Source organism: Scomber japonicus, chromosome 14 (assembly GCF_027409825.1).
Source record: "Scomber japonicus isolate fScoJap1 chromosome 14, fScoJap1.pri, whole genome shotgun sequence".
Lineage (NCBI taxonomy): Eukaryota > Metazoa > Chordata > Actinopteri > Scombriformes > Scombridae > Scomber > Scomber japonicus.
The window spans coordinates 8,575,825-8,596,995 of NC_070591.1; the positions used below are offsets into that span (position 1 = coordinate 8,575,825).

A 21,171-nucleotide genomic window follows, 5' to 3' on the forward strand; every position below is an offset into this window, starting at 1 on the left:
CCTGCCATTCGTTGTTTTTGTATGTATTTCAGCTTATTAGTTGATTTTAACTGTATTAAACATCAAAACTTGAGTCAGAGATAAGCCACTTGCACGTATATGATGCATTTATTTTATACACTTTTATATTTTATCATTTATTACATTTAAGATGACACTATTATAAATCATCAGGGTTGGGAAGGTTACTCTGGAGATGTAGCCTATAGGTTACAGATCACTAGTTATCCTATTTAAAATGTAATAAGAACCATTTAGATTACTTAATCAAAGTAATATAACTTATTACATTTGATACATTTTCTAACAAATGTGTTAAACTGTTGGGGTAAATGTACCCATTAAGCCCACCAAAATCTCAGTTCATGGATACTGGTGTATAAGGGAGATAATTTCTTATAGATGTTATGTCTCATTTGAAAATGTAATTTAGTTTATGTAGATTTTGGAATATAAAATAAAGAAAAAATCCAAAAATCTGGCTTGGGTTTAGTTGGTACTGTCACACCATTTAAGCCTATGGGTGCTCCAAATAAGCCCATGATATGATTTATTTACAAAATATTAAAAAATAATAATAAATAATTAAATAATTAAAAACAGCAATATATGTATTAAGTAATATGTTGAATATTTAAGAATGAGGACAAACCATCCTGAGCAAAATCTTAAAGGTCTGACTTCAGATGTAACCCCACTTGTAATCAACATTTTCATAAATAACTAATTTAATTACACTTTTTTACTCAACTTTAACAGATTCCAGACACATTTATTTTTAAATTAAATTACATAATGCCATTACATGTAACTAGTAACTCCCCAACACTGATGATGATACATATATTATAAAAACTCAAACTGACCACACAATTACTATTAATGAAAATCTAGACACCAAATGACAAATATTGTTATGGCCCAGCCCAAGGAAACCCTGGTGCATCATGAAGGAAGGAGACTCCCCTCTTCCCAGCTCCAGAAAACCAACTACCATTTGCATCCCTTTTTATAGGTTTCATTAAAAAAAAAAAAAACTTGCTACAACATTTAACATTGAAACTTGCAACTGGCAGGACGGTTGGCTGGAAGTGGGGTGAGAAGAGTCCAAGGGAGCTGGAGGAAGCTGGCCTTAAAAACCACAAGCCTGAAGGCAGGACCCAAACAGCTACCTGGAACAACATGTAGACTCACAGACAATCATTCAATCAAACTAGCTCACCTGCAGCCCATCACTCTCTCTCTCTCTCTCTCTCTCTCTCACACACACACACACACACACACACACACACACACACACACAGATAGAGAGAGAGAGAGAGAGAGAGAGAGAGAGGGGGGGGGGGGAGAAGGGGGGGGGGGGGGGGGGGTGATCCACAGCAAATAAAATCAAAACACATACAAATACTGAAGTAACACATGACTGTAACAGTTACTGAGTATGTTATCAAATAATAAATATTCACAATAATGAAAATCCAATCAACAAATGAAGAACTTCCATTTTCAGTCATTAAAAAAACATTACAAAAAAAAAGACAGCTCAACTGATGAAATTATAAGAAATATAAAAGGTATAGTAATAGCCTATAAAGCCAGTCATCCAGGATGGACTGAGTCCAAAAAGAACCTCCACACACTTTAAATACTGTAAGTCAGTATTTCGCCACTAGCTGTCGCCATTTCATTAGGCTATTTCATGATGGCTGTCACATAAAACAACATTCATCATTGGATGTGGTGATTTGAAGGAGATGAAATTAAAGTGCTTATGACAGCCTATTGCTCATTTATTTTTTGTCTTAATACCTCATAATTTTGACTCACAAAATCCAATATTTTAAAAAGATTAAGATAATCATATTGTAAATATTATATGTTCCCACTCTTTACTAGGGGCATTTGTCATTTCAGCAGTTTTGAGTTTTTATCATTCTGATCCATACTCTTAATACAATAACTTTACTTCAAAAATGACAAAAAACAAAGCTTAAATCCTACTAAGACCCACATGGCCAAGTGATTTCTGCAGCACTCTCACTAAAACACACTGAAAATTGCATCATGTCTTTGTGCATATTCTACCCATTATGTCTTATGCTAACAGAGCTCAGTATAAAACCATAACACATATTCTTTCCACCACTGAGGAAGAGATGCTGGCCTGCTGTATGACTAATGTACTCAAGGGAGTGCTAGGAACCTCTCCTTTACCCATCAGACCTCAAGATTAAAATAATGTACAGTTAGGTAGCTGTACAAATACAATAATACTAACATTTTTCTTTATAATAATGGCTCAGTAGACATCTTTTATAATAACTGCAAACAAGTAAATCAGTCCAGAAGGTTTTTAATCCACAAGCTCCTCACATCAGTTACTTTATATTGTTTTATGTATTATGTTTCAAGTCACCACAAGACTGAATATCATTGATCAAATCCCACTTCTTAAAGTTGCATAATGTTCATGTTTGCATACACTAATGCCCTGGAAACATTAATGTACCAAATGTCTGCACGTCATCTTCGCTCTGAACAATTCAGTTTAATGTTTAAAGGACACTGTGCGCCCTTTGTTTGATATTCTTCACATGCACTGGAAGTCACATGAACTGTAGCTGTAACCATAGATTCCTTTCCTCAATGTAGATATGGGTAGCAAATTCATAGCGCCTCCTTCTTTAAGGAAATCCCCCCCCTTCAATGTCTTAGTTTCACTGCATTCTGGGAGTTATTTAGAGCTGATCAGGACGGAAACACACACGCACGCACGCATCCACACACGCACAAACACACTGTATGTTTCCATAGGGTTCCAGTGTTGTGAAGCGGTGGAATCTCTCAAATATTCAGCAGCATTCCCTCAAGTCCCAGCTGAGCTGTTTCAGATTAGTGTGCAGAGATTTGGCCTTCAGCTTTAATGCTCACAGCTTCCTCTGGAGTCTGAAGAGTTATGGGCCTAATAAAACTCTCTTTTTTTCCTCCCTCTATCTCTCTTTCTCTCTCGCTCTCTCTCTCTCTCTCTCTTTCACACACACACACACACACACACACACACACACACACACACACACACACACACACACACACACACACACACACACACACACACACAAACACACACAACACTTCTGCAGCTATTCTTGTTAGGACACTGCGTTGACTTCCATTCATTGTGGACACAGTCTAACCCTAACTAGTTCATGCCCAACCATAACCTAACTTCAGTTCACACCTTACCCCTAACCATAACCATGACTTCAGCAGTGACATTTTGGCCTCATTAGGACAAGGCCTTGGTCCCCATGAGGACTATTGGTCCCGACAAGGCCAGTGTTTATACTGGCCAAGGTACCCAAGAGGTAACAAAAACGCATGCATACACACACATACACACACATACACACATATACACACATATACACACATACACACACATACACACACATACACACACACACACAGGCTGTTGATGTATATTATAGCTGATGAGTATTCCTGACCCTGATGTTATTTCCGTTTCATTAACCCATAATAAATTAAATACCCTGAATGAATTCTCCAAGTCTCCAGTATACCCCATTTACACAGAGTACACACACACACACACACACACACACACACACACACACACACACACACACACACACACACACACACACAAAGTGCATTTGTGTAGTGGAACAAATGGATAGTTGCAGAGTCACTGAACACCACAACAGTAATCACATCATGTGTCTCTGCACAGTGTATCTGGCAAAGTAAAATGCAATAAAATCAATAAAATGAGCACTCACGTTCGTCTGTTCGTTTAAAGCTGGCGTGCATTAAAGGAAATAGACTGTATGTGTTTCATCTTTGCATGATTTGCAAGACTATTTAGAGATTTACTGATGCACTTACTTTACTGTACAAGATTTATTTTTGATAAGCATGTTTAATGAGACTGATCTGAGAATAAATATAACCGTAATGACATCAAGTTGTCCTGCTGCGCATCGTGGCTTTCCTGCTCGTCGTGTTTCCAATTTCTGTTATTGGATTTTATTTTCTTTAACATCAGTGTCTTAGAGGTAAAAATTCACATAACCTTTACATTTTACTTCCAACAGCTTGGCACCTTTTACCTATAGGCTTATTCGTTATTTTTCCATGATTTTAAGGCTGAACAGGAATTGAATCTTGATCTTTTTATGCGTTTTTCCCCTGCGCAGTCTCACCTTTTCCTATTAAAAATCTCTCACATGTTTCAGCAATATTTCTACATTGTTCGATCGTGGTCCTCAATCAGTATCATTTCATATTATGATATTAGCATCGATATTGTCTCCCTCCATATGCCGCTAAAATCTTTGTCCTTTATGTCTCTCCAGTGAGGATGAAAGGCTTTTTTTTACATGGCGCCATTTGCTCGCCTGGCTCACTTTAATAGACTGCACAGTTCCACTGGACGGCACATGGTTCAAAGACACTTAAGTTTGGGGGGATAGACCGTTTATTGGACTTGGCAGTCAGTGTGAGTCTGTCAAAAAAAGAGAGACACCTGCTTTGGGACAGATGTCCATGCCGACGCACGGCCCGTGAGTTTGGTCTGGATTTGCTGCCGTTCGGCCTTTTATCCACTTCATCATCAACAAGGTAAGCCTCAGTCATCCTGCTGAAAAAAGAAAAAAAAAAGAAAACATTAAACTGTGCATATATTGACTATTTTTATTTAATAATATTAAGGTTTCAGCCCTCATCTTTCTTTGCTCTCTTTATTGTCTGTTCCCATTTCAGGCCAAAATACTCACACTGAAATGCGCTGTCGACTTTCTTCAATCTTCCATTAAATAGCCTATTCTGTACTTTTTGACATGTATTATTACTGAATGTAACGTAGCTATTATATTTAAACCAGAAAATGTCTCATGCCTAAAAACACACCACAAAAAAGAGTTCGTTTACTGCCAATGAAAGAACAATAACTGTGGCCCATAAACTATTGCAGTTAACATAATTATTCTTATGTAGGCCTATACAACACTACAGGAGCGAGCACTTCACTTTTAAACTGCAAAAAAAAACACAGGACTAAATAACCTCAATTTACCTGAAAGGTATCATTTCCCGACCTGTTTACCTCACTTAAATAATTCAACTACGTGATAGGCTATAGGTAGGATAATTGATGTTAATAACCTGCCACTATTTAAAATAATAAAAACAGAATACTATTAATAAATAAGTCCTGCCAACCTTTTAGACTTCGGGGAAATACGTAGATGGCCTATTTTGGTTTCAAGTGCAGCCAACAAAAGGCCCGCCGCACCCCTCTGCTTATTTCAATGTATCTATTTTGACTATTTGTTTTTTCAGAAGGGATTTAATGTTGTAAACCTATACATTATATTTTCACTGAGGACGTCGTCTACCTTTCTCGTTTGACGTTTCAATATTTTAAAATGCTGTAAGACAACCTGAATAGTCATAACATTAGATCTGAATCCGGTGTGTTCATCTATTTGATAGTAGAATGGCGTTAACACGTTCAACCTGGTGCAAGAACAATACAAAAGAAAAAAAAAACACACCTTATTTCACTTTTTTAAAGGATGAATTTCATTTATTCTCTGCAGCTATAGGTGCCGTTTGTTGGCCTTTAATTGGTGTGACGCAACATAAAAGCACAAAGCTGAAGTGAGAATAATTTGCATGCTTTTTTTTTGCACTTTTTAAAGGGATTTTATTTAAACATTCACAACCTGACATAACATGGGCTACAAAACAGCATAACATTAACGGGGCGCACTTACATCCAGTAGACCAAAGAGCAAGGTTACTAGAGGTCATCGAGTGTTTTCTGGGTTATTAAACATTAGAGCAACAGTGATGTGCTCCAGTAATTAACCAGATAACATTTTAAGAATATAATAAGATCAAAAACAAGATAAGAGCTTGTTAGAAATAGACATGTCCTCATGGAAGGGTTTTCCACAAGGACACTGTCCTGATGTGTTTCGTGCACATGTCCCAGTGCTCTGCATTAAACAAACTAAAGGTCTTTTCATTAGACATAAATATTTATTGTGCAACAAATGGGAAAATCCCCATACACTACAAAGGTATTTATACTGCACTCCCTTTTCTTCAGGCGTTTCTGGTGGAGCCATTTTCAACTGATTTAATGACTTACATCTGCCTATGATTTGTGATGACCTAAATATAGCCATCATGCACATTTCAGGTCTGCATCTGGTTTGTTCATTGACGTGGCTTTAGTATGAAATGGACTTTAATGTTGTAAAGTAGAGTTCACCCTAATCACTCATGAGATGTGACTAGAATCACAAGCATCAAGCTAACAATGGATGAACAGAATAAGTGTCAGATACCTGGCGTTACTCTAGTTATTGCAGTGTGAGTGTTATAGATGTCACTGTTTTTACTAATGAGTTAATACTAATTGCTCAACTGGGCAAACTAATGATGGAGATGTTTCAAATGCTTTTCCTGTGGTGATATGCCCAAGTATTTCCAGTGGAAACAGCCTCTTGGTTGGCAGGGGAACAATAGTTAATTAAGCACAGGTTCACAATTATCAAGTCTTTCTTGTTATCACTCCATCTGTTCATACTGACCATTAGAAGATCTCTTCATAATGTATTTACAATGTAACTGATGGGGGGTAAAATCCACAGTCCTCGTTTTGGGAAAAAAATGTATTGAAAGGTTTATCTGAAGGTAATATGAAGCTTCGACTGTCCAAAAGAGCCAAATCAAGTAGATATCTTTCAACACTACAGTCTTTTTTGTGCTAAAGTCCCCTTTTTGTTTTTTTGTTACTGTACCTCCACCGCAGCCCAAAAGGGAAACGCTGTCTGAGGAAACAAAAAGATGGAATGTGATGCTAAAAAAGACTGGTACTGTGAAAGACATTCATTTCATTTGACTAAGTCAGACTGCTGGAGCCTTATATTACCCTCATAAAAACTTTTAAATACATTTTTGCACAAAACCAGAGGACTGTGGATTTTGGCCTCCATCACTTACACTGAAAGTACATTTAAGGGGATCTTTTAATAGCCAGTATGAACAGGAGGAACCATTACAGTGAGGAAAACCTATTTTCAGTGTTCATATATTGTTTTAAGACAGTTAAAGGATAGATTTAATTTTCAAGCCTATCATATACATTATACATTATTATTATTATTGTCACTTAAGCTATTTGTCTCAATCTGCCACAATGACACATTATATTCTTTATGGCAGTTATCTCAGTTCACGCACATCTATATTCAGTGACACTTTAATGGAGTCAGCAGGGCCTATATGCTGATCAAAGGCTGTATTGGAATTGCACACACTATGGGGTCTGTATACAAGGAGAAGATCAAAAAGATAACTCCGGGACTGATGTGTCAGCTTCCATCCCATAAGGACAATACGCTTATGTGAGATGTCCTTATGATGAGTGAATGCATGAAATTGGAAATGTCTTTTGATTAGACACATATTTATTAAGCAATAAATGGGAAAATCCCCTAACACAAGGTTTTCCTTTAACATAGCCCTTCCATCATGAGGACATAACCAAGATGTAACCTGAGGACATACTGCTACAGTATAACTTACCACCTCTACTGTAATGCTGACGACTGCTACTGCTATTGCTGCTGAATATGGCTTATATTATATTACTGTTAATACCAGAATAAGACTGTTAGTGCTGCTGGCCAGCTTTTTCTGCTATCAGTATTGGTTTGACGCTGTTGCTACAAGAACTTCTACTTCAACAAATACTACTGCTACTAGTCCCCAGCCAGTATTTACCATATTGACAGAGATCGATGGGTCACAGGTTTTCACTGCTGTTGTGACTATAGAGCTGTCTACTGCTCCTACAACCATTACCACTGCAGTATTACTACGGGGCTGTTAATAACAGGAATGACACTGATCATTTTGCAAACAGGGTATGCAGAAGATATTTGTCTTGATGTATTTTTAACTATGTGAGGTCTGAAGACAGAGTTGGAAAGATAAAATTCCAAACAGTCTGGTGTATATTACGAACATAAAAAAATAACCTAGTTTGTAATTTTTGTGGTTCCAAAATCCACCAATAAAATAAAGATAAATAAACTGGAGTGGAAAATATTGGGCTGATAATGGAATTTGAATCCAGTTTTAATATAAAAGCCACTTTGTAAGACTTCTCACAATGCTAAAAATAAAATTCAGCAAGAAAGACTGATTATTTTTGCTGTTTTTGAATGCAAATGAACAAATCTAACAATTTTGAATGCTGTCATAAAACACTGTTATCAGCAGTGTCACAGTCAATATTTGGCCTTTAAAAATCATGACAGTAGACTGATTATTTTCCCTTAAAAATCATCATATTTCCCATAAATATGACACTAAATACTTTGTCACTAGAGTACATGACTGAGTTCTGCAGATAAAACAGGGTTTGCTCCCGTCTTAAATTATAGTTTACAACAACCCAGTTAATTTATTTTCATCTTTCAAGCTACAGTAAAAAAATAAACAAGTATAGGGGAGGAAGCAAAACAGAACAGAAGCAGCTTCACATCTGAGCTGAATTGATGAAATGTTTATTGGACTCAGCCTAAAGGCAGATAAGATGAGATGGGTGATTGCTGAGGATAAAAAAAACATAGACTAAGTACATTTAGTTCCAACTAAGCCTTCCCCGTAAATGTTCAGAAAGAGCTTTGAAATAGATCTTCCAGCAAGACTTTGTTTGTGCCCCTTCCTTTTTTTCCAGCAAAAGTCACAGGCATTGCTTTGGACATCAGGTGTGGTTTTACAGGTCAGAAATATGAAGGAAGTCTTGTGATGTGAACACACCCGTAGAGAATCAATCTGCATGCAAGTGAGGAGTGTTTTTCTTTGTGTGTTATTCTACATACAGTACACACAACACTGTTAAGGCTTCTTATGTTTGTTTTCCCTGCAATGCTGAAGTTTTATTACCACGATTTACTTACATTACAGCGTGTCATAAAATCAGAAGTAGTAGTTTTGCTTGTGTGTGTGTGTAGGTGTGTGTGTGTGTGTGTGTGTGAGTGTGTGTGTGGAGGTTTGTGTTTGGGGCTGGCCAGGCTTGGATTTGACATGGCCTAACTGCAAAAACATGCAGCCCAGCCAGTATGGTTTGGTTAATTGTACTCAGCAGACCCAGTGTGGGCAGGCTCAAGGTCAAAGACTCTGTTCTCCTCACTTTCCTTAGGACATTCAGAGATGTTTCATTGTGGTCATGAAGGTAAAGAGATATGTAGATAGGCGTATTATTCATATCCTATGTAGCCTATATTTCTTGTTTTAACTTCCAATGCTTTTATCACAATGCAGAGTTAGATTAGATTAGATTGATTATAATTGCAATATTTGGGGTAATAACTCATTTTCTGCGCTCCATGTGGAAATATTAAAGAAGAGACGTTTATGATACTTTTCTAGTTTCTGTTAGTGTACTGGACAAATTACAACCATTCAAAATTGAATTTACTTAAATTATTCATGTATTTACCAAGCTGCACATATCCGTCAAAATCTGACTTTGGCTCCATCACTTCGCCGTTTTTAATGGAGAACGGCACAGCTTTGCTGGATCACAGCACTCAATCAGCCATAAGGCTGTCGGAGTACTACCGGGGCTACTGCTACCACGAGCCCCGGCAGCAGCAGCATCCTCCTCCGGACAAATGGACCGTTTTCCAAGCGCGGCGCCCCATTACCTCTCCGCCGCCAGCTTGCTTCAATTTACCGGGGGAAGCTTTCCATCACGAGCACCAGCGCACACCATCCCCACCGGAGACGATATTCAACGCCAGTACGGACTGTTTTTTACACGGCGGGGCGGTTTACAGCGCCTCTGGTTCCCGTTTTCATACGCAAGCGTTTGCCGGAGACCCGCTGGGGCTCCCCGGCAGATACACGGCGTTCAATCCGGACGCGCAGCTCATCTTCCAGGCGGGCCGAAACAAAATCCTGCAGCCGGGGTTTGATCGGTTTTTCGCACACGCAGAGGAAGGAGTGGATGCAAAAGCGGAGATTTCACCTGGGAGCCATGAGGAGAAAAAGTCGAAGCGAGCCGAGTGGACAAGTTGTCACAGCGGGGAGAGCAGCGAGGTGAGGGCGGGGTCAGGGTCACCCGAGGCTGGGAAGGAGGACGAGGAGGATGCGCCTTTATCCAGCGGCAGCGGAGGAGACTGTAGTCATGACCCGAGTGAGTGAAATCTTATTTTAATGGCAGAATATTTAATAGTTTTAATCCTACATGAGACAAGAAGCAGATATTTTAAAAGTTGACATCATCGAGGAGCCACTTTTATGCAGATCTGATAACTTTACCTGTTTAAATAATAATTTAAAAACATATTAAGCATTAGGCTATATTTTAAATATCTTTAGGGGCTGCCTCTATGTTTTGAAAATGACTATAATAACCTGGCTACTGGGTCTTGCAGTTTGGCCCAAAAAAGGCCCAAACGCAGCCAGGCGAAAGTCGTCATTTACAGGCCTTTGTCTGGACTGGACCACTAAATAAACTAATTATTAACTATTGTTTTATTCATTTATTTATTGTAGCTTGCTTCTCTGTGATAATTCAGTCAAATACATTTTTTATTAAATCAGGCTAATTTCAATATAAAGCGTATTGGTAAACAGGACTGATTATTAGGCTTTAGCGTATAACATTAAAACATGGCGTGTATGCTTCTTGTCTTACAGTGTAAAGCGTAAGGAAAGTAAGATACGTAATCTCCTCAATAATAGATGCGTACACTGTATTTATACATTTTAAAATAGAACATTTCATATTAAAATCGTTTTCATGTGAATGAAGTCTATAGTTGTATTATTAATGGAACACTTCGTGGTAAATGTGATTATTTTTCCATTCATGACATAATAAAGTTAATGCTCCAATTTTCTCCCTGTTTGCTGCCTCTGATAGTGGCTGCCTGTTGAAATAAGAAACAGTCACGTGGTGTGCATCTGGGCCTGAATAAGCATGGCTTTGTCTATATCTTACAAATTGAAGATCTACAAATAATCCCATGTGAATCTTTTATAATGATAGCATTAATTTCACCCAGGTGTCACTAAGACAGCTACACAACAGCATGAAGGTCATGTTGACTGTTTTGACTCAGACCTTGGCATTCACCTTAAAATAAGTCACTTATTTGACTAAAACTACCCAGATATCAAGATGATTGATTTGGCTTATTTAACAGTTAATTATTATAAATTCATGGTAATTTTTTTCATTTTTCACTATTTACCTACTTATCTCTGTAGGCCTATCTCATGTTTCTATGCATCATTTCTGTCTTTCTCTCCAGCAAAGCCTCGTGTGAAGAGGAAGAAGCGTTGTCCTTACTCCAAGCAGCAGCTCAGAGAGTTGGAGAGAGAGTTTCTATTCAATGTTTACATCAACAAGGACAGACGCATGCAGCTGTCCCACTTTCTGCGCCTGACAGACCGGTGCGTGCATGCTGGAATATTATCCTAACTTCATTTTATTTCATGAAAAGTTATACAGTATATTGCATCGTAAAAACAATTAGGCTTGGATTACACTTCTGACTGACTCACTCACTTCTGAAAGAGCTGTAAAATGGGATGCAGGAGCACAGTTACACACATCTAAACCTGCAGCAGTTGGGTTTAAATCAGAGTGAATTAAGGTGATAAGATGATATGTGTTACTGCACACATCAAGTGTTATTAAGCTTCAGGATGCAATGAAGCTTTTTTATTAAATAACTAACTCTGTAGTGTAGCAAAACATGAATAACTATTTTATAATTGTTTTTAACTTTTAACTTTTTGTTTTGAATCTGCAAAGGGAAACATTTTTAATTAAGGTGAAATTAAATTCATCTACTGTAAACTCTGAAAAACTCAATATTAGCAATTACGCAGATAACTCAATCACTACTGGATTTGTGAGGCTGACAATAAAATCAATATTTATGAATTTAAAAAATCTGATTATGATAAATCAGAAGATTTTTTTTAAAATTATTAATTAATTTTTATGACCAAGCTACATACTGAGCAGGACATTTTTACATTGAGTGGTGAGCAAACTAGAGAAAATGTGCAAAGGTGACACAACCTACACACTGATACTGCTATATCTGCAATAAGCTTATTTTCTCTTATATATCCTCCTGGCTGGCTGAGCTATTGATAATTAATATTCAGTGACAAGATATTGTGACGTTCATATAGTGCAGTGAAAAGTCAGGGGGTGACGTCAACCTGGAAAAACAAACACTTGACTTTGAAACTAAATACTGATATTTACTGGTGATGTTTCTGTGACATTAATTGGATTGTTTTAGTTGTGTAAACTTGACTTTAATTATATTTATTTAGGTGCAGATATTTCAGGCTTCACAAAAAAAATGGAGGTGAACATTGTGCAGAAGTGCTCCATATGAACAGTCTTATAGTACCCTGATGAAAATTAACTTTACCTCAGCTTTCTATTGTTTGCTATTCCAGGCAGGTGAAGATCTGGTTCCAAAACAGAAGAATGAAAGAGAAGAAAATGAAAAGAGAGAGACTGCAGTACTACACAGGGTACCACCTGTTCTGATGGTTGAGACTGAAGGAAACGAAAGCGAGACAGTCTTCTGTTGCAATAAATGTCACTCACAAACTGTGACAACTCTGCAAACTTTAACACAGCATTGCATCATTCCAATCATCATAATGTTATCATAAATAAAACAAACAATTTGAACACATAAATACATCCTGGTTCTTCCTGCCATCATAAAGTGAATGACAAGGCTTGTTTTTAGGCCCCATGTTTTTACTTGGTCTCCATTATTATTCTTTACACACTCTGATCTTCTGAACTTTTGATCAAGAGCGCATTCAGAACGGCCCTCTTGCCTTATTTGAACCAAATGTCTCTCTGTAGTCATGTGGCTCACTACGAAGACAGTAAGCCTCTCTCTCTGCCTCTCCAACCCTCCCGGTCCTATAAATACTAAGGAATGTGAATATACATGCTTTTACCCTTCTCATTTCATAAGGACTATATTTAGAGAAACATCAAATACCTTACATGCATGTCTGTCATATTTCTGGTGTCATTTTCACAGATTGTGTTTCTTTGTTGTTGCTTTAGTGTTTTGATGTCGACTTGCACTGCTGACAATCTAATGGCATGTGTGCAAATGAGTGAGTTGTGAGCGTTTGCAGTATCGCAAACATCCGAGCAGATGGCGACACTTCATGTGGATTTGTTCATAATTGACGTGCCTGCGCATAGTTAATAACTTATGTTGATAATACTTATACCTCATGAAAATTCAATTTAATCATCCAGATAGCTTATGAATATAAGAATATTAGGCAAGCGAAGACAATCTGCAATGACTTTTTCAGATATTTGTATTGTTACTGTTTTGCTTCTGTATTTTGAAGTAAAATATACTGTAAAGATTGACTGCATAAGTATGTACTTAAGGATAATTAAATGTAATATTAAACATTGAATTACATGCCATTATCAATGAGTCATTACTTATACATATTATAAAGAAGTATATATTATATTTCAATAGAAAAAAGTATATTATTATATTTCAATATACATTATGTTGTACACTTTAAAAATTAAGATGATGTATTCAAAGATTTGACAGCATGGTAAAGTATGTCTGTAAGAAATGTCTGTTTTGAAAAGGCTTTAATGTGATTTGATCAACTAGAGTGAAATACTTAAAGTCCCCCTCCACTCAAAAATGGGCTTATTGTTAATTCATTTGGATGTTTGATGTGATGTTTTTAAATTAATCTGTTGAAAGTGGAGAATGTTTCTATATTTGATCAAAAACTGGTTTGGAGCCATCATAAATACAACCATATTAATTAAAAATCAGATTATTAAACAATTTATTCTGATCCCAGGTTACAATACTATAAAATGTAACATCCCATGAGTGAAAAGACTCAAAATAAAGAGAAAATAACGATGCTGCTCTGTTTGCCTTCGTGTGTTTTCTCTCCTGTTTCCAATCTGGGGTCCCGACCCACACTTTGAACAACACGGGACCAGACAGTAGAAACACACACACCACAGCGAGTCCAAGGCTGCTCATGAACCTTGAACCGCAATCCTGACCACACCACACCGTCACATCCACCATTTCCTCAACTGAATGACTTTTATTGGGGCAATTCAGACAGTCTGCTGCCTCTCTCCGTCTTTGTCTCTCTCACACATTCACTCAGGCTGTGTGTGTGTGTGTGTGTGTGTGTGTGTGTGTGTGTGTGTGTGACCTGCACTGTGCATGGAGTGTGTATTTGTGTGCGACATAAAGAGAAAGACAGGGAGATGAAAGGGGAAGATTGTGCTTTCTGGTTGGAACTAAAGGCATTTTACCTAATGACCTACAATAAACTCAACCACAAGCCTTCTGAGCCTTTCCCCCCACACAGCATCACATATAATTTTCCAACTGATTTATTTATATATATTTCTTATTTTTGCTCAGCATTGAAATGTTAAAGTACTGGATAGAAATTATCAGGTAGAAGAAAATAGGTCAAGTCATAGTAATAGAAAAGGGAAAAGGTAGAATATGTGTAGTTATTGTAATGTCTAAGTGGTGGAAAGATTTACTCAAGTAATGTATTTAAGTACATGTCTGGGGTTCTTATACTTTAATTGAGTATTTCCATTTAAAGCTACTTTATCTTTCCAACCTACTACATTTATTTGACAGCTTTAGTTACCCTTCAATTCTTGTCACAGGACCAGATGTGGAACAGTGTGTGCTCTGTTGTAGAAATATCTGGAGGACCTTCTCACATGATTAAGTTTTAGGGAGCTACTTCATCCGGCCACCAGATGGCGCTAAGAAAGCACAAGAGACAACCGATAAAGGTCTGCTGGTAGAAGGTTGTTTCAGGTTTTGCTTAAAAACGCACAGTTCACTGGTGTCTGTATAAGCCACGCCATTATCCTGCGTGTCATCCTCTCATCCAGCCAATAGGAACTCACTTCCACACACAAACAGGGAGAGGACGATGGGAATGAAGGAAGTCTTTAAATTAATTGGACCAAGTATGTTGGTTTCTAATTGAAAGCAGCAGTACAAGTGTTCCTGGTATTAGTATTAGTATACATATACAGATATATTCAGGGTTTTTTTTCTCCTCTGGGCTTTCTCTTAGTAGTACGCCATTTCGCCCCTGACACACACACACACACACACACACACACACACACACACACACACACACACACACACACTAACAATTAACAGTACCCCTTTCTCTTGGTTCCTGACTAATATTATCGTCCTTATGATGCTCTGTTAATGTTTTGTTTGCAATAAGGAAAACATAATAATAATGATAATTGAAAGCAGCAACACATCTATAATATCGTTAGGCTGTTGCTTAATATATTAATGTTAGCCTAAATATACACCTTTATTTAATGACAGAAATGTTCTTTTTTTGGGGTATAATTCCAGGTTTTCTATTATTTTTTTAAGCTTTAGATTTCCTCACAGTAAGATCTTCACTTTATCTGAAAGCTCACTTTCAAGCTCTAAAGCTCTACTATAATTTAAGATATTTCAACACACCAAAACGTCACAAGACAAATAAAGAGAAGAACATTTAAATTAACCCTTTTGGAAATATAAATTCCCTGTAGCCTTGCCGAGTAATAGCAATTGTATTTACTTAATAAATACAGGCCTAATTGTATTTATTAGTCAAGGTAATAATTCATAGGCTGAATGGGTGAATAAGTTAATAAGTGAACACATGACGTTTTTATTAAAAAGGAAAAAGAAAAAAAAAAGAAAAAACAACAGATAAACTGAACCAGGGGAGCAGAAACCAAATTAAAGCCAATCAACTGACTGTAATCCACTGACGACAATAAATCTGGGAAATATCCAACAGAAATTATCCATCATGGGGGTCTTTGTCTTAATTTTCTAAGAAATACAGTATTTTGAGCTTGAAGCTGATTGTTAGTTGGACACATGAAGGAAATCGCTCCAATGCAAAGTCACTGCACGCAAAGAATCTCTGTTAATCTCAATTATTGTCACTAATTAGAAATATAGGAAGCTGTTCACTTTGTTCACTTCGGAAGAAAGTGCTTTGGCAGAGTGAGAGTTGGCCTAAATAAATTCTCAAAACCTGACACACACACACACACACACACACACACACACCCTTCAAACAAGCTTGTAAACGGCTCCCTGCTACTTTTTATTCAGCTTGTAAAACGGTGGTTCAAGTCCTGAGTTTTGAAAAAAAAACCCTACATGCTGCATTCAGGGCCCATATGGTAGTAAGCCAGTAGGCCTACTGTCACATTTCTGAGCACAAAAGAATGATTTGATTTATATCCTACACTGGGTAAATACAGTCTAACCATGTGATTCACTGAGTAACCAATAGGCTGCCGAGAAGAAGGTAAGGGCAGGAAAAAAATTACTACCATTTTAGGGTAGGATGTAAGCCACTATACCAGCCCATCTAACGTTTTACAGTCGCACTTAAGTGTCTTTTTATTGAAATAATAAAATAAACATGTCGCTAACGAATTATTATTCTATGATGGGGCTCCAGACCGAGGAGCCGTACGGTACACATTTCATCCCGGGAGGCTTGCAGGGCTCGACGGCCGGCTGCGCAAAGCCAGCCCGGGGAGCGGAGGAGGAGGGGACCCCGGGCTCACACATTCCGGATTTTTCCCATTTCTCCAACAAACAAACGGGCTTAAATGGCTTCTCTCCTTGGACAAACACCCCTACATCTTCCTCGTCCTCTTCTCCGCAGTTGCAGGCTACCCCCGGCGCCTCCATCCCAGGGCTTTTTCATCCACATCCCCTCCTGAGCCACCACCACCACCACCAACAACCCTACTACGGCCCGCAGACGCAGACGCACGCCGAACACCTCGCACCCGCTGCCGCTTCGGAGAGCAGGTTCGTCCGCTGTTGGGAGGGTGCGACCCCGACCCAGGAGACCGCTCTGTCGCAAGCTTCTGCAGGTTTCTCCGGGTGTCTCCCCGCTCAGGGTGACCTCTCTAATCCGAGCCCGAGGTTTGAGTCGGTTAAACCCGAGAGCTCGCCTCCCTCACACGACAGTCCCGGGGATTCAAGCTTTGCCAGCCCGACTGAGGTGGTGCTTGAGCGGCTGGGGACCGTGGAGGAGCTGGGAGGGAAGCCGGAGCCCAAGAAAGAGAAGGAGGAGAGGAAAACACAGCAACCGCCTGACCCGGGTAAAGACAGATATACACAAAAAAAACTCAGGAATGTTTATTAGCGTTTAAGAAGCAGTAATACACAGGTGTGCATTTTGGTGTGTGTGTGTGTGAGAGAGAGAGTGAAAGAGAGAGAGAGGGAGACTGTGGCCTATGTAAGTAAGTGTGTGTGACTTTTATAGCCCTATAAATGTCTTGTAAACGGTCAAATATAAAACTTTATTGTCCATTAAAATAATTAAGGTGCTATTGCTGTTATTTAGCAATTTGTCACTATAGAGGAAACGCAGGTAGCCTTACACTGCATTCATATGTGTAGGAAGTGCACGAATGAGTGTGCATTAATAACTTTTTAGGCCCTAAATGTTTCCACCACTGCAAAAAAATAACTTTATCATGCAGTATGCCTCATACAGCGACAAATAAAGCTGTGTTAATGTGTATATTTTTACCCACAATGCACGTGAAGTATTTTTAAAAGTTTGAATCACTATAAACAACAATTGTGTGTGCAGCAAAAAGCGACAGATTAAACACAGCGAAGGTGAGACAAAACAAAGCGTGGATGGGCTTGAAAAATATTAAAATAACTAAGTTAAAAATATTTGAATTATAGGCAAATATGAGGTATTTTATTGTGAAGGTGTTTTGGTTCATTGTTAAAATGTTGGTGCAAGAGAATATAAAGCTACAAACAGCTCATAGCTTTTTATATCAGAATTAGCTGGGATGCATTAAAAAGGTCTTACTACTTTAAAATTAAGATCTTTAAATTAACTTTGAGCCCAGTAAATATGAATATTATAGTTAAAAAATTAATAGTTAATAGTAAAAAACTGAGGCAAAGTGAGTGAATATGTCCTCTGCTCTGCTGTGCTGTAAAGTGGTGTGAAACTCAGGCCAAATACTTGTTGCTCTCTTGCTGGCTGTCTGTTCATATAATAACTGTAATCTCACAGTGCTCTCTGGCTGCTTTACCTTTTCAAGTGGCCAATAAATAAAACATTTCATGCCAGTCAAAAGGTCTAAATATCCCTCTCACCAACTGCAGTTTAATAATTATAAAAAATATGAGGCTCAGTTTGGCAATTTATCAACACTGCCTGCCCCCTTTAGAGATTTAGTTGATCTTTATTGAGTGTATTTATTGCTGCTTGCTGTCCTTCCAAAAACATTTTCATCTTACGTAAAAGGTCCATAGATACATCAGGAACCATGCACATAATTTTACATCACGTCACATTATGTTAAAGTATTGAAATGAAAGGGAGGGTAAAATGGGGGCAACCTGAAGGCTTAAACTCTGTCACTGATTCAGCTATAAAGGAGCTACACTGTAAAACTAAATAGATTAAAATGAACATTGTCTTTATTTATAGAGCTGTGTTGAAGCATGTTGTATTGTTTCTTTTTCTTAATGAGCCAAAATTTCAGGCTCATAAACTTTACTTCTGCTAATATTTGCATTGATTGTTATGTTAGTGTTTGAACTTCTGACACCAAAGAGAACCAATATTTTTGGTGGTTTGGTGGTTAAAGAAAAAAAAATCTATGTCATCCTTTCATTCCTCTAACAGATAATCCATCAGCTAGTTGGATCTCTGCCAAGTCGACCCGGAAGAAGAGATGTCCTTACACTAAACACCAGACCCTGGAGCTGGAGAAGGAGTTTCTCTACAACATGTACCTGACAAGGGACCGGCGCCTGGAGGTGGCGGGACTCTTAAATCTGACAGAGAGACAGGTCAAAATCTGGTTCCAGAACAGACGGATGAAGATGAAGAAGCTGATGATCCGGGAGAGGAGGGGCCTGAATGAATGATGGATTTGGAGAGGGGATGCTGGGATTGGTCTTTTTTTTTTTTCTTTTTTCTCCAGGATAGAGGCGAAGAAGAGGAGGTGAGGTTATTAGTTGTTAAAATAAAAAGCCCTGTGATGCCTAAAGTCTTTAACATCAGCTGGCAGGAGTGTGGAGCTCTAACTTGACTGCCTTTGGAAAACTGCAATGGTAAAAAAAAAAAAAAAATCTGCAGGGGAGACCGGGGTGTTTTGTAACACTTTAAAAAGGAAAAAAAAAACCTATCAGCATCTTTTGGCCTTTTTCATGTTTGATCTTTTGAACTCTGGAGTGAAAAAGTCTTCCATCTGCATGTTAGAAAACAGAGACACCACTGTCTCTCTGTCCAGCTGTAAACTGAGCTAGTTGTAAATAATGGTCAGAATATAACATTTACAGGAGGAATCATAAATTGAATAACAAAAACACACTATTTGATATGAATGGCTCATTTTTAAAACACATCTGTTTTTGATGAGGTTGTATATCTCACATGTCCAAAATTGAAACTACTTGACACATACTTGACTTCACATAAACTGTCTGTGGCTGAATGCGAATCATGTTTTATGATTCAATGCTAAAACCATCATCCCCATAAAACTATTCTCAGTGTGCCACAGGAGACTGTACTACAAGGAAACTATCAATCCCACGAGTGATCTCACGACTGAACACCTGTCTGTCACGACCTGAAAAATAGCAGCAGAGGGTTTATTCGGAATTAATCGGAACTACAGTACATGTGGAAAAGGCACCAAAACAAACAGACGCCTGACACTTAAAACATAAAAGAGCCGTCAATGTACTTTGATACCTCTGTTAACTTTAAATTTATGCTGACATCTGTAAATATTAGTGGTTTCAATTATTGTAACTTTATATCATTTGCATGGCAGAGTGTTATTTGACCTTAAGGCATGTAGGTACATTTACTGTGGCTGGAGCGACTGTATATGTGCTGCTACTCTCATTTCCCAGTGCAGTGATTCTGATGGACAAAGCTATTATCTTTACTAAAGAAAGCACATGTGTGAAATTCATCTTTTTCTCATATTAAATGTTGCATTTCATGTGCCAAATATGATATTTCACATGTAAAATAAGACATTTTTACATGTGCAATTTCTGTATCGTGTACAAATTGTGCCCATATGTGAAGTTATCATTTGATATTGTTGTTTTCACCTATGAAATATCTGCAAGTCACATATTACCTTCAGTATCTGAGTGTCTGAAATGCATTCAGTGTGATAAAGGTGTGAAACGTTTAACTCATGCTTTTTTTTTGTTGTAAAGCAAAGTTTGTTGTTATCACATGGTGAGTGTCATAAACAAACATTATACGGCAAACACGAAAAATCTATCTGCATGCTACTCTAATGAATAATCAAGCATTGTAGTGACAAAACAGATGATCACAGATGTTCCCCTGATCAGCTGACAACATGTTAACTTGCTCAGATAGCTGTCATAAAGCAACAGGGGGGGGGGGATAACAAGTAATGCTCTGCTATTTTATTTGTAGTTTAATTATAATTGAAAGGATCTCTTGTAGCTGAAGAGGATGACAAACTGAGCGGAGTTACAAATGTCAGCTGTAGAGGAGCACTTTGAACTGCTTGACCACCTGAGGCAAGTTTGCTATTGACGCCTTGCAGTGTTAGATTAGCATACAGTAATTGCTTATTCGACAGTTTTCGAGTACAATTTGCAAAATTTGAATCATTAAATAGATTTTTAAACTGTAATAAATCAGTCATGCTTAATTAATTAAATGCAAAATGAGCTCAGTGTAAGTGATTTCTGGAGTATTTGAAGTGTTTCCTGGTGAGTAATAGCAGCAGTAAGAGGCCTATACACAGATAGTCATGTGACTTTTTTTTTTATCATGCATCTGATAGGTTCAATTATATGTGTTACAACTGACCCTGGTCTCCCCTAAAAAAAAAAAACTCTTCAGAAGGGACTTTACACAGATAAGCTTCCTGGTTTTGTTTTTATAACTTGTGCATGTGGCCTCATGGGCTTATTTGTTGTTATTGTTGTT

General features: G+C 37.8%; 2 protein-coding genes across 2 annotated transcripts; both read left to right on the forward strand.

Moving 5' to 3' along the window:
* Positions 1–9,534: 9,534 nt before the first annotated feature.
* Positions 9,535–11,536, forward strand: LOC128373314 (homeobox protein Hox-D11b-like). The gene is made up of 2 exons (XM_053333603.1): positions 9,535–10,228; positions 11,367–11,536. The coding sequence occupies exons 1-2, from the start codon at positions 9,535–9,537 to the stop codon at positions 11,534–11,536; spliced, it is 864 nt and encodes a 287-aa protein (XP_053189578.1).
* A 5,072-nt stretch (positions 11,537–16,608) lies between these two features.
* On the forward strand, positions 16,609–19,106 carry LOC128373322 (homeobox protein Hox-D9b-like). Its single transcript, XM_053333610.1, has 2 exons — positions 16,609–17,302; positions 18,862–19,106. Exons 1-2 carry the CDS (start codon positions 16,609–16,611, stop codon positions 19,104–19,106), a joined length of 939 nt encoding a protein of 312 aa, XP_053189585.1.
* The last annotated feature ends 2,065 nt before the right edge of the window (positions 19,107–21,171 follow it).

Bases quoted from the DNA above. Each gene is read 5' to 3' on its own strand.
- LOC128373314 (XM_053333603.1), top strand. From the start codon at position 9,535: ATGTATTTACCAAGCTGCACATATCCGTCAAAATCTGACTTTGGCTCC. The intron at 10,229-11,366 runs GTAGTCATGACC...CTTTCTCTCCAG, and splicing joins CAGCGGCAGCGGAGGAGACT to CAAAGCCTCGTGTGAAGAGG.
- LOC128373322 (XM_053333610.1), top strand. From the start codon at position 16,609: ATGTCGCTAACGAATTATTATTCTATGATGGGGCTCCAGACCGAGGAG. The intron at 17,303-18,861 runs GTAAAGACAGAT...TTCCTCTAACAG, and splicing joins ACAGCAACCGCCTGACCCGG to ATAATCCATCAGCTAGTTGG.